The sequence below is a fragment of the Periplaneta americana genome, chromosome 15 (assembly GCF_040183065.1).
Source record: "Periplaneta americana isolate PAMFEO1 chromosome 15, P.americana_PAMFEO1_priV1, whole genome shotgun sequence".
Lineage (NCBI taxonomy): Eukaryota > Metazoa > Arthropoda > Insecta > Blattodea > Blattidae > Periplaneta > Periplaneta americana.
Genome location: NC_091131.1, coordinates 62,941,812 through 62,956,256, shown reverse-complemented (window position 1 = coordinate 62,956,256; position 14,445 = coordinate 62,941,812). Strand labels below are relative to the sequence as shown.

General features: G+C 37.3%; 1 protein-coding gene across 7 annotated transcripts in view; it reads left to right on the top strand.

The window, feature by feature from the left end:
* Positions 1 to 14,445, top strand: part of LOC138715019 (thrombospondin type-1 domain-containing protein 7B-like) — a 776,776-nt gene that overhangs the window by 715,743 nt on the left and 46,588 nt on the right. For all 7 annotated transcript variants that reach the window (XM_069847417.1, XM_069847416.1, XM_069847411.1 and 4 more), the window contains one exon: positions 7,496 to 7,586. In XM_069847417.1, coding sequence (XP_069703518.1) covers positions 7,496 to 7,586 — 91 coding nt within the window. The remainder of the gene's footprint in view (positions 1 to 7,495; positions 7,587 to 14,445) is intronic.

Genomic DNA, 14,445 nt, shown 5'->3' with positions numbered 1-14,445 from the left:
TTGACTATACTGTACTTTCGTCACCAGGTACGCTGCTAAATGCATGGACGCCACCGATTTTGGATTATGGATTTTGTTAACTGAACTTCAGAGAAAATTACTCGCGGTGCAAGGTCAATAATGAGGAGTTATATGTACAAGGGGCATATACCTCGATAAGCCCTTTTTAGGTATAATTATTCATTTCCTTGTTGCCCATCTTGCAAAATGTTATTTCAATATCTCTAATACAGCAATCATGGCGATCTTTTGCTGTTTTTCTGCACGTCATGATACACAACAACATAAACTTTGTAAAGAACACGCCAATCGTCAAGTCTTTCTTTAAATCATGCGGCTACACACAAAACAAGTGACATTCATCTTAACCATGAACATTTTCAAAATTTAGTCTTGACAAAGAATTACATTTTCTCCACATGACGGGGTTGCAGTAAGTTCCTCATATTCTGGGTCTTATGAACCATTTTCCTTCACAAAAAGATGTTCAACCATTCCATGGGATATACGTTTACCATCAGTTTCCATTGTACAACTTGATACTGCCAAGAAAAATGATATTTGGAGTCTCTTTAAGTATCTCACTGAAGAGGAGGTGGCTTGGTTTGAAGAAATACTCGCCAAAGCAAACTAACAAAACATGGCAGGAGGAAGAGAGCGAAGTGACTCAAATAATGAAAACTGCTGCGATGAAAAATGGCAAGCAAGAAATGTTTGTGTATCAATTGTCAAACAATCAAAATTATTATATATTCCACGTCACTCTATTGGAAAATATAAATTATAAAATGTAAATTTATTATGAATTATCTTTACTTTGTATGACATTATTATTATTATTATTATTATTATTATTATTATTATTATTATTATTATTTTATTATTATTATTATTATTATTATTATTATTAAAAGTGACGTAGAACAGCTATTTGAATTTATTTATGGGGTATTAAATTCCTGTCATTAATATTTTATGTAGTAAGGGCGTATAGTGGCACATTTTAAAGTGCAAGTTGCTATTTCAAATATTACAACATGTGATGATGAAACGTATTGATATTGATATTTATTATATTATAGATCACAAAGTACATGCAAGTAATCAATTGAACCCTTACATTACACACTTTATAATAATTTTTTTTACACAAAGATATAGTATTATTTAAATACAATTTCTACAATTTACATATTTAATAAACAATTTTTTTTGTTTTATCTTGCACTTGCTTTTAGTTTTGTGCAAGACTCAACTCATTCTAGTATGTAGTTACAATCAGTATTTGTTCACCTTCCTATTTCTTCATTTATATATTTATTTATTTTCTTTTTTTTTCATTCAATTCTATTTCATTTATTCTTTCCATTCTAATTTTTTTAGTCAAAAAGGATATAAACCTAATTGCTTTTGCAATGTTGTGTTGTTATTATTATTCATTAGTTTTTTATAGCTATTTCTTTATTTATTTGTAGGAACTTTTCATTTATAAATTTCATCCGTATATCTTTCGTATTTTGACATTCAAGAACAATGTGAATGTCATCTTCTCTCCGTCCACATAATGGGCATGTGCCGTGAGGTATATTGCCTCTATTACTTCTTAATTTCCAAATCCCCAGTCTGAACCAGGCTAGTCCAAACCTTTGTAGGAACTTTTCATTCATAAATTTCATCCGTATATCTTTTGTATTTTGACATTCAAGAACAATGTGAATGTCATCTTCTCTCCGTCCACTTAATGGGCATGTGCCTTGAGGTATATTGCCTCTATTACTTCTTAATTTTCAAATCCCCAGTCTGAACCAGGCTAGTCCAAATCTTTCTTTCATATTCATATTATCTATATATGTACTCCTTCCCCATATTTTTTTTATATTCATTAAAAAATATTAGGGATCGCGTTTCATTGTTACTACTAAAATCATTTTGCCTAGTTATATTTTTACATCTTGATTTAATTAGATTTAGGCTTGCTGACATATTTCTTGTAGCTAAGCTATTCCATAACTACCCTAGCCCAATATTAAAGATGTTATTTTTAATATTCACGATTGCTTTATTTGTCGTATTAGCAATTTGATTTAATAAATATTGTTTCATAAACTTGTTTTGGTCACTTTGGATTCTTTTAATTAAGTATTTAATATTACAACATATGTTTCAAAGAATTGTCTTCAATAATAAGTGATTATGTTCATTAAAAAAGTTTTTTTAAGTACTTAGTACAAGCACTAAACCAAAATGTAAATTTCAAATGTCATTTCCTCCAAATATGGTTTTCTGGTATACGCCCCTTGTACACATAACTCTTCAATTGATATCTCTGTCACAGGTTGCAGCAGCAGTTCATAAGATTAAATATACGTACAGGCCCGAGTATGTATTCATGAAAACTGCCGAACAGTCACCACCAAAAACTATGCACATATCGCTAGCATAGAACTAAAAAATATTAAGTTGTCCTAAATCACGTTGCACAAACCGTATCTAATTATACAGTGTGTCCGCAGAAACATTCCGGGATTATAAACTGCTATTATTCTGTCACTACATGTTTTATGATGTCATTAGAAAGAACAGCTCAAAGAATTTCAGGAAATCGTAATTGATAATTGTTGACCGAAACAACAGATGGCAGCACAAGAAGAAAGAAAAAACGACGTTTCCGCTATTTCGCTTGTCATTAAGATATTGTGCCATGCGTGAATTAAATCATTGAAGCATCTATTTCCGTTATTCCTTTTGGAACATGAGATTTTTTGCCTGGTGTGTCGAATTATGATTTTATTTCAATGTGTTTCTTTCGGTTATTCAATCCTCTTGAAATCGGACGTGTCGAAGACTCCTGTTACTTTCTGAAAAGTGTATTTTAGAGCCCATTTTAATATCTAGAAACCTGCTTTAGGTATCTACGAGGGAGGATTGAAAAGTACTTAATGCACAACTTTTATGGCAACTATTTAATAGGTAAGCAAAACGAAAAAATACAGAAAAAAAGTTACAGGTTTTACCTATTTTTCAACACAGGAACAAAGTCTATCGACACATTTCCCCATCGTGACACCAAGTTCAGTACATCTCGTTCATAAAACCCCGTTTTCTGGGCGTATATCCACCTGCGCACTACTGACCTCGTAGGAATTTTTTTCATTCATCCAGACGTTGCGAGGTCTGAGCTATAGAGTGGGTGATTGCCGCCTCAATGCCTCTGACATTGGATGCAGTTGCAGCAGTCACTGGTGTCGGCCGGAACGTGCTTCGTCGGTAAGATTTACTGGGTTCTCTTCGAAGAACCTGCACCACCTGGATATGTTGCTACTGTCCAGACAATCAGCACCATACACCTCTAACATTTCGCTGTGGATTTCACATGGACTTCTTTGTTTTGCTCAGAAAAAACGGACTGCACCTCGCTGCTCTCCACAAATAGACGATACTAACACACGTTCCATCTTTACTCGGTAGTTACCGCTCTTTCCGCCAGGGTGACATCTAATCGAGCCATTACTGTCTGTAGCGCAAGATTCAAACTATCTGCCAACTTTGAATGTCCTAACCAAAATAGTATACCGTAAAGAAATTGTTGTGCATTACTTTCCGATCCTCCCTAGTAAATTTACTTTTATTTTAAATAATATCATATAAATTAGTTTTTATTTTTCAATCAATCACTTATCATGTTAAGATGGCAGATATGGATTCCGTTACATCAAGATACAATGTTAATATACGTCACGAATATTTTCGACTTACTTTCAAGTCATCTTCAGGTGATAGTTTTCTAACAAACAAACATTTGGACTAGGTGAAAATATTATTTAAACACATTTATAAAACACTAGTAAATAGTCTGACAATGCATACTTTACATAAAATGGTTGAATGGCGTGCATAGTCTTAAAATTAAAATTGACATACAGATAAAAATCCTTCCAATGAACATAATTATAATACAATATATTGAGAGGCATGCAGTGTGCCTGAATTATGAAATTTAAATCGTTTAAAATTATTACATATAAAACTGAAGACTTTATGACGTTCAATGTATTGGAAGACTGTATGAAGTGGATGCAAAAGAAAATCTCGGTCTATTCGCCGTGGTGAGAGGCATTATATCTCTTCAAAATTTTAAGACATCTTTGATTAATTTTTTTCAGACATAATGCCTCTCACCACGGAGAATAGACCGAGATTTTCTTTTACATCCACTTCATACAATCTTCCAATACATTGAACGTCATAAAGAACAAGCCTAGTCTTCAGTTTTATATATAATAATTTTAAACGATTTTAATTTCATAATTCAGGCACACTGCATGCCTCTCAATATATTGTATTATAATTATATTCATTGGAAGGATTTTTATCTGTATGTCGATTCTAATTTTAAGACTATGCACGCCATTCAACCATTTTATGTAAAGTATGCATTGTCAGACTATTTACTAGTGTTTTATAAATGTGTTTAAATAATATTTTCACCTAGTTCAAATGTTTGTTTGTTAGAAAACTGTCACCTGAAGATGACTTGAAAGTAAGTCGAAAATATTCGTGACGTATATTAACATTGTATCTTGATGTAACGGAATCCATTTCTGCCATCTTAACATGATAAGTGATTGACTGAAAAATAACAACTAATTTATATGATATTATTTCACAAACTTATCTGAACTCAACATGACTTTTAATTTTTATTTTAAAGTTTAAATATCCGAGGTCTACTCATGAATGTGAATAAAATCGTTTGAATAACTTCTTTGGCACTGTGAGTATGGACATATGGGCGGACAGAATCACTAAAAGCACATATTCGTATTTTGTGATTATGTGTTATTATTATTATTATTATTATTATTATTATTATTATTATTATTACTATTATTATTACTATTATTTTATTATTATTATTATTATTATTATTATTATTATTATTATTATTACTATTATTATGATTATTATTCACTAGTATTTGCAATATTAAATGTGACTCCTAATAGCATCATAGGAATCATTTGAAACGCTACACAGTATCATGTTACAAACAGTAGCACGTCCTGTTGGCTGATTCTTGTTGTCAATATTATGGAGGAACATCAGAAACAGGCTGGAAGCCACTCGGCAGTTAAGGGTCCCATACACCTACGAGTCCAGTTCTGCTCGGATTTCAATGACCAAAACTCGTTCGTATGTGGGACGCCACGAGCCAGGCTCGACTGGGTCCGGCAGGGCTCGTCAGGGCCTTCGTGGGACTCGGCTTGACGCCGGCATGTTATTGGCTCGTAGGGTGTGTGTATCTCTGTGTGTGTGCGTGTGTGTGTGATAGAAAAAATATTGACCTTTAGGTAGGAAAATTAGCATGACATTTATTACAATATGGTGTCAATAAAATATTGCTTTGCTTATGATTAGTCCGGGTTAAGTTGCTCCATGTCATAATTCTTTCAAAATGCATCTTCTTTTGAATGTGCATGTAGCGTTTCAAAAATTAAATTACTGTGATGTTATTAGTAGTCACTTTTAACATTACAACTACTAGTAAATAATAATAATAATAATAATAATAATAATAATAATAATAATAATAACAATGGCGGCCGGGTGGCTCAGTTGATAGAGTAGCTGGCTACAGACTGGAAGGTCCGGGGTTCGATCCCAGGTGGTGAAAGAATTTTTTCATTGGCAGGTGCCAAACTTTCAGAACGGCCCCGAGGTTCACTCAGCCTCCTATAAAATTGAGTACCGGGTCTTTCCCGGGGGTAAAAGGCGGTCAGAGCGTGGTGCCGACCACACCACCTCATTCTAGTGCCGAGGTCATGGAAAGCATGGGGCTCTACCTCCATGTCCCCCAAGTGCCTTCATGGCATGTTACGGGGATACCTTTATCTTTTACCTTTATAATAATAATAATAATAATAATAATAATAATAATAATAATAATAATAATAATAATAATAATAATAATAGTAATAGTAATAATAATGTAAATAAAATAATAGTAATAATACATAATCACTAAATACGAATAAGTATTTTTCGTGATTCTGTCCTTCCATCTATCCACACTCACGGTGCCCAAGTTAATCAAACGATGTTATTCACATTCATGAATAGACCTCGGATATTTATACTCTAAAAAAAAGGACATTTAGATACCTAAAGCGGGTTTCAAAATATTAACATAGGCTCTAAAATATGCTTTTAGGCACATCAGAAGAGGGCAGCAATATCAGAATAATGATACGGCAAACTGAATTTATGTAATTATGCATATTTTATTCCATTATACCTTAGAAGAGAATAGCAATCTTTTAATTAAAAAATAAGGTAAGAAATTCGTAGAATTCCTATAAATGTGTGGAACTTTGCTGATCAACCCACTAGTACCGGTAATTTCTTGAATCCAATACATATACGATGATAGGCCTATTCAAACTTCATTTAATTTTTTTCAATAATGATATGTTGAGGGTTGCATCGATCCGTTGCCACTAAGAAGCAATATATGTTGTAGGTTGTATTGACGTGCTCCCAGTTTATTTATGTTTCAATAGATACAGTAATGGGTACTTATGACATATAATTAAAATAAAAGTATCACGTTTACACAGAACATTTAAAAATAATACATTGAATTGTAAACGATAAGACAAGGCAGTTAGCAGAGTATTACTTTCACTTATTCAAATATCTTTGCTTAATTGAATACCTACCTGGAGGAACGTTGTATGTAGAAATTTGCCGTCTTTTCGGGAAACAAGAAGAAAGACGTTTCACAATGAATTAACAAATGTGTTATTTTTATTGCCAGACATAGCCATTTGGCTACAGAATGTAAGCCTAAATCTTACCACATATCAATATTTGAGAACATTTTTTTTACAAAAAGAAATGCAACAAATGCTCTTCATTTATTCTTACATAATTTGTTACATACATCGTTCTTCCAGGCAAGTTTTCAATAATTGATGTAATTGTATTGTCATCTTAATGAACTATAAGAATAATTATTACCAACGTAATCTTGGTTGGTTTTTCTGCTTTGGAAGCCACGCTATGTCACTGATTTTATAGTTTATTTTCTGTAACTATTATTCAATAGACATATGGACGTAAATGTAATCATTTAATTTTCATCATAAAAAGATTATTAACTTTCGTTTCTTAGGTTGCAGAATTTTATAATTACCAAAATAAGACATTTCATTTGTTCGTACATTTTACAGTTTAAGTTTATATATGAATTTTTTTGCACAAATTTACTTAAAATGGGTGAACGATGTTCTGTTACTCCGTTTTATTTGAATACGAAAGTAAATCTATTATTTGTAAAGTTATATATTCCAATTTTTCGTCAGTAATGAAGAAACTTCAACCTACACCTTTTCTCTTTGTTGAGCTACATTGTTTCCACCTTTAAACCGATATTACATTACTGCCTACACTTATACTTGCTTATGTTGACTTTAAAACGTATTTCTTCTTGCAGGGGATGATGATATCAACGTATGGATGTTTGCAATGATTGGGATTGGCTGTGTATTCGTCGTGTTTGTTGCAGTGTCCATCTACCTCATGTGGTAAGCCTTTATTCGCATTGACATGTAGTCAAACATGTATTTACAAGTTTGAACTAAGTTATGTCTACCTGAAAATAAGGTTACACGCATTTCACTGCTCTCCTCAAAAGAAATCTCTAGTCTCTGCTGGAGATCTAAGTCAAATTTTTGTAAGAACATGATGATAGAGACTGGATTAATCTTGCTCAGCATAGGGACAGATGGCGGGCTTATGTGAGGGCAACAATGAACCTCCGGTTCCTTAAAAGTCATAAGTAAGTAAGTAAGAACGAACGCGTGCTCACACTTTCATCTCCCCCTATGTCTCAGTTTATCACTTATGCGACGGTTTTGTACTAGTTTAACTTGTACAATAGGGAGTGTGGTCTATTGTTCAGTGCATCGGGAAAATGGAAACGAAACAGATGCGAGCAATATTGATGATACAGGGTGGGGCATAGGAACCAAGTGTTTTTAAAGCAATCATAAGAGAGTTAGTTTTTGTTTTCAATACAATTTATTGGTAAAACAACATTTGTGAGAACATACCATTTCAATTATGAGCGGGAAATTACATCTGGCATGTGATGTCATTCTGCGTTGGCGCATTGTTGAAGGCGCTGACGAAAATTGAACTCTACTCTTTCCAGGATTGATTTGAGAAATGTGCTGACGGATCGCGTCCTTTAATTCATCTAATATTCGGGGCTTATCCTCGTTAAAAACATGCCTTTAGGTACCCCAGAGAAAAAAATCACATGTGGGCAGGTCAGGGGACCGAGGGGGCCACGAAACATAACCAAATCTCGAAATGAGACGCTTGGGAAACAGGGGGCAAAGAACTGTCATTGACGCTTTGGAGGTATGCGTCATGGCTCCATCTTCCTGAAACCACAAACGTTGACGATCAATACCTCTTCTTTGTAACTCAAGGATGAAAAAGGTATTAATTATCTCAATGTAACGCACAGTAACTGTAAGCCCATTTTCTTGAAAAAATCAGGAACCGATGGCGCGAAACTGTCCCACCGCACACCGAACTGTTACTTTAAGGCTATGCAGAGTTTTTCGTGTAAGTGTCGCGGATTTTCAGCAGCCCAATACCGAAAATTTTGTCTGTTAACGGCTACATTAAGGTGGAAAAGGGCTTCATCACTCATTGCAACCATCATGTTTTCATACTGCTCATGGAGTGCAAGCATTTCCTGTGCGAAATTCATCATTGGCGTAATCCCTTACATTGAATTTCTAAACAGCCACCCATCTTGTATGGGGTAAACGTAAATCGTCATGAAAAATCCGTTTTACCGTACGATTGCTGATTCCAAGTGCAGCTGAATGTCTATGAGCAGAGCGGCCTAGGCTGCGCAGTATCTCTTGCCTGACTCTTTCAACATTTTCTGGAGTACGCACTCTACGTTGGGGGCCGGGCGGTTTATTCTTCAGTACTGCGCCTTTTGTTCAAAGATTGTTAATCCAACATACGATTGTGTCACGCAGGGAACAGAATCATTGAGATTAATATTGAATCTGTAGCAAAACTCACGCCGTAGCGCTGTCACCGACTCACCATTCCTAACAAAACAATCATACGCAAACATGCGTCCACTGCTCCATGATGCCGATGCAGGTGAAATGCTTTGAGCCAAGGAATGGAATGCCACATGTCCCTTTCATAATGACCGAGCACAAGCCATTCCAAAAACACTTGGTTCCCATGCCCCACCTCGTACATTGAATTCATTGTTAGAGTATCTTTTTTCGAGAAGAAATAATACTGAACGAAGGAAAGTTTTAAATAAAGACAAACCTAAGCCATCGCGCACAGATTTTTTTAAGACAATCTTAAAAACGCGGACTTTCAATGCATTCTAGTGTGGACAACATAATTTGTTAAGTTATAGTTTGCTGCAAAACAAACTTTTCTCTTGACCGTGCTTGTTGTTGTCGAAAAAAAGTACATGTGATCTACTGAGGACTTCAGCGACCTGAGAAACTTTTCCAGGGAAATTTGAACACATGCTTCTTCAGTTGAATATAATAGGCATTGCTTCACCAAATTGAAAGTTACCGTACAGAGGGAATTCAAATGTCTGGCGCTCACTGCATAAGTGGCGGTACAGTAGGCCCATGGTGAAATGTAATAGTAATATGCGTTACAAGAGCGGTATGTTGAAGTTTTCATGTTCGAGGAAAAGTTTGAAAAAGCGAACCGTAGTTGAGCTTTTTTAATTTCCGAGAATTTAAAGAAAACATACCGCTCGTGTATCGTACATTATTTTGTGCGAAGATCGTTTATTACATACCTGAAAGAGGAATTTCTGATTAGTTGCAATGAACTCTCCATCTTGGTTTCTGTTCAATGACGGCAAATTTGTAAAACAAAAATATCTATCTTCAACATTCTTGCTTTAAAATGTTTTCTGTGTTTACTATACTCCAGCAAGCCGTGATATACATCTGTCTTCCCCCCCCCCAGTCCATAAATGCGAGCTTAAAACAAACGGTAAGGTTATGTAATAACTTATTTTTCATTTTAATATTTTAACAATATTATTTATATAACATATTGCAGTGATAACATCGGCATCTGGAATCTTGTTGATTTTTTCACGGCTTCCTTAATGTTGCTTGCATCACGAATCCAGTAACTTTAGTGGAGTTGTAGAATTTACTTAATTTTTTGCAAATATTTAAAAACAATAATTAACAGTGCAATTTAGGTGAAATTGCAGTGGTAAGTTTCCAATTTATAATTATTATTACTAGGCTATATTGAACGTCTCTAAAAATAATATGTTAGAAGCCTAAAGCAGTAAAATCAATATGTCACTTAAGCGGTAAGAAGAGGGAAATTGTTATATGTGTTAGGTTGGGAATACTGAATGTGGAATTTTAGACTTTCCGCGGATTGGTTTTGTGCGGAAACCAAGCAAATACGCACGATCTCGCACAAAATATAATGGAGCATATCATGACAACACTGCAACTTAATTTTAATGGTCTGCACAATCGAAACGTTTTGAACAAATATGTTTGCCACGCCATTGATTACGATTGAATTTCAAAATTAACAATCTGATAATAAATATACAACAGAAGTTTTATACATATATACAAACAATAATTTACACCTATTTATTGAAATAACTGTTATTGCAATGACAAAAAATATACATTCTAAGAATATGTTACCATTTCCTACGCAAAAAAAAAAATCGTTTCCAAATTCCGAAATATACATCTGCAGTGTAGATATTGGTGGCTGCATTTGTCTCCTGATGCATCTCCTCTGTTACTGAACGCGATCACAATGAACTCATCGACATACAAACATACATAACAACGTGCGCTCCTACATAACACAAGTCAGAACTCACAGATATCTTTTAACGTGCTTGCATCTTTGCATGACATCATTAATGCACCACGAGAAACTATTCCATCCAATATAGCTCTTGTGACAAACATGCGAAGCCTGGTCATTAACATGTCAAATAAATTAATTTATGGATGCCAAACAGGCAAGACTCGTTAACTAAAAAACCTAGAACACAAGTTTACGGAACATTTCTAATAAATATTCATGTTATATTCATGTTAAATCCAATTACAAAATTAAGTTTATTTGGTTCAATTTATACTTTCTAAATCTTTATATGACAACAACATGAACATTCAAGAAAACAGTAATCAACCAGGTTGCTAAGTACTAACGGGTGAGGTCGTTTCGGCTGCCAATAACCTGTTTTGACTTTTGGGGCTGGTCGTTTCGGCTCCCGCTTTAACATCGAAGATAGGTCGTATCGGCTCCCTCTTCAACACTGGAGACTGGTCGTATCGGCTCCCTCTTCAACACTGGAGACTGGTCGTATCGGTTCCCGCTTTAACATCGAAGATAGGTCGTATCGGCTCCCTCTTCAACACTGGAGATTGGTCGTATCGGATCCTGCTTCAATACTGGAGACTGGTCGTATCGGCTCCCGCTTTAACATCGAAGATAGGACGTATCGGATCCCTCTTCAACACTGGAGATTGGTCGTATCGGCTCCTGCTTAAATACTGGAGACTGGTCGTATCGGCTCCCGCTTTAACATCGAAGATAGGTCGTATCGGCTCTCGCTTCAACACTGGAGACTGGTCGTATCGGCTCTTGTTTCAACACTGGAGACTGGTCGTATCGGCTCCCTCTTCAACACTGGACATTGGTCGTATCGGCTCCCGCCTTGACGTCGAAGATAGGTCGTATCGCTCCTGCTTCAATACTGGAGACTGGTCGTATCGGCTCCCGCTTTAACATCGAAGATAGGTCGTATCGGCTCCCTCTTCAACACTGGAGACTGGTCGTATCGGCTCTTGCTTCAACACTGGAGATAGGTCATATCGGCTCTTGCTTCAACACTGGAGACTGGTCGTATCGGCTCTTGCTTCAACACTGGAGACTGGTCGTATCGGCTCTTGCTTCAACACTGGAGACTGGTCGTATCGGCTCCCTCTTCAACACTAGAGATTGGTCGTATCGGCTCCCGCCTTAACGTCGAAGATAGGTCGTATCGGCTCCTGCTTCAATACTGGAGACTGGTCGTATCGGCTCCCGCTTTAACATTGAAGATAGGTCGTATCGGCTCCCTCTTCAACACTGGAGATTGGTCGTATCGGCTCCTGCTTCAATATTGGAGACTGGTCGTATCGGCTCCCGCTTTAACATCGAAGATAGGTCGTATCGGCTCCCTCTTCAACACTGGAGATTGGTCGTATCGACTCCTGCTTCAATACTGGAGACTGGTCGTATCGGCTCCCGCTTTAACATCGAAGATAGGTCGTATCGGCTCCCTCTTCAACACTGGAGACTGGTCGTATCGGCTCCTGCTTCAGTACTGGAGACTGGTCGTATCGGCTCCCGCTTTAACATCGAAGATAGGTCGTATTGGCTCTCGCTTTAACACTGGAGACTGGTCGTATCGGCTCTTGCTTCAACACTGGAGACTGGTCGTATCGGCTCCCGCTTTAACATCGAAGATCGGTCGTATCGGCTCTCGCTTCAACACTAGAGACTGGTCGTATCGGCTCTTGCTTCAACACAGGAGACTGGTCGTATCGGCTCTTGCTTCAACACTGGAGACTGGTCGTATCGGATCCCGCTTTAACATCGAAGATCGTTCGTATCGGCTCCCGCTTCAACACTGGAGACTGGTCGTATCGGCTCTTGCTTCAACACTGGAGACAGGTCGTATCGGCTCTTGCTTCAACACAGGAGACTGGTCGTATCGGCTCTTGCTTCAACACTGGAGACTGGTCGTATCGGCTCTTGCTTCAACACTGGAGACTGGTCGTATCGGCTCTTGCTTCAACACTGGAGACTGGTCGTATCGGCTCTTGCTTCAACACTGGAGACTGGTCGTATCGGCTCTTGCTTCAACACTGGGACTGGTCGTATCGGCTCTTGCTTCAACACTGGAGACTGGTCGTATCGGCTCTTGCTTCAACACTGGAGACTGGTCGTATCGGCTCTTGCTTCAACACTGGAGACTGGTCGTATCGGCTCTTGCTTCAACACTGGAGACTGGTCGTATCGGCTTTTGCTTCAACACTGGAGACTGGTCGTATCGGCTCTTGCTTCAACACTGGGACTGGTCGTATCGGCTCTTGCTTCAACACTGGAGACTGGTCGTATCGGCTCTTGCTTCAACACTGGAGACTGGTCGTATCGGCTCTTGCTTCAACACTGGAGACTGGTCGTATCGGCTCTTGCTTCAACACTGGAGACTGGTCGTATCGGCTCCTGCTTCAACACTGGCGACTGATCGTATCGGCTCCCGCTTTAACATCGAAGATCGGTCGTATCGGCTCCCGCTTCAACACTGGAGACTGGTCGTATCGACTCCTTCTTCGCATTTAACAGTCTTAAGACTAAAATATTGACACGGTTAAAAATTTTGTTAACGCAAGAAAGTTTCGTTTAAGTTATAAATATAATGTTAAGATAAAGTACGTTTCATCCATGTTATAAAAATTTACTTTAACTCGCTTTTTTCATACACTGCAGTATAGTGATCTTCTTTTGTTTGAAGTCATTTATGGCTACTTCAATAATTATTGTATCAACTGTGTTCCGTTTCTTTGATTATATCATCACTAGAAAGTTCAGAAAAAAAGTATTCAGTTCTGTGGAGAATATAACTTACTTCCATCGGAAAAACAATTGAAAGTTAAAACTTACAAACGATAATAAAAAGTGAATTTTCCTTTCGAATTACAGAGCAACTAGTGGCTTGCGCAGCAAATGCTGCTAACTAAGTTCATTAGATGTTCAAATTAAATTTTTTCAAATTTATTTCCAATGAAGAATATCAGACATTTTGGAAGTTATTTGTTTCCATAATAATGAATGGTTTTCTTCATGCTAAATACTTTTTATTTAACCTATACATCTTCAGTTCTTGAGTTCCAATGCGAAAACGCAAGTAACAATGTCAGAACGATCAGTTGGTTTTACATGTGGGAGTGAAGCAATAGCTATTTCAGGTTATTGTGGATTGTAGGTTAGAGTTATGAAAATATCCTCTCCTCTCCTCTCCTCTCTCCTCTCTGCCCTCTTGCCCTCTGCCTTCTGCCCTTATATCCTCATGCCCTCATTCCCTCTGCCTGCCCTCTGGCTCTCATGCCCTCTGCCCTCATGCCCGCTGCCCTCTGCCCTCTGCCATCATGCCCGCTGCCCTCATGCCCTCACGCCCTATGCCCTCTGCCCTCATGCTCCCTGCCCTCATGCCCTATGCCCTCATGCCCTCTGCCCTCATGCCTTCTGCCCTCATGCCCTATGCCCCCATGCCCTATGCTCTCTGCCCTCATGCCATCTGCCCTCATGCCCTCTGCCCTCATG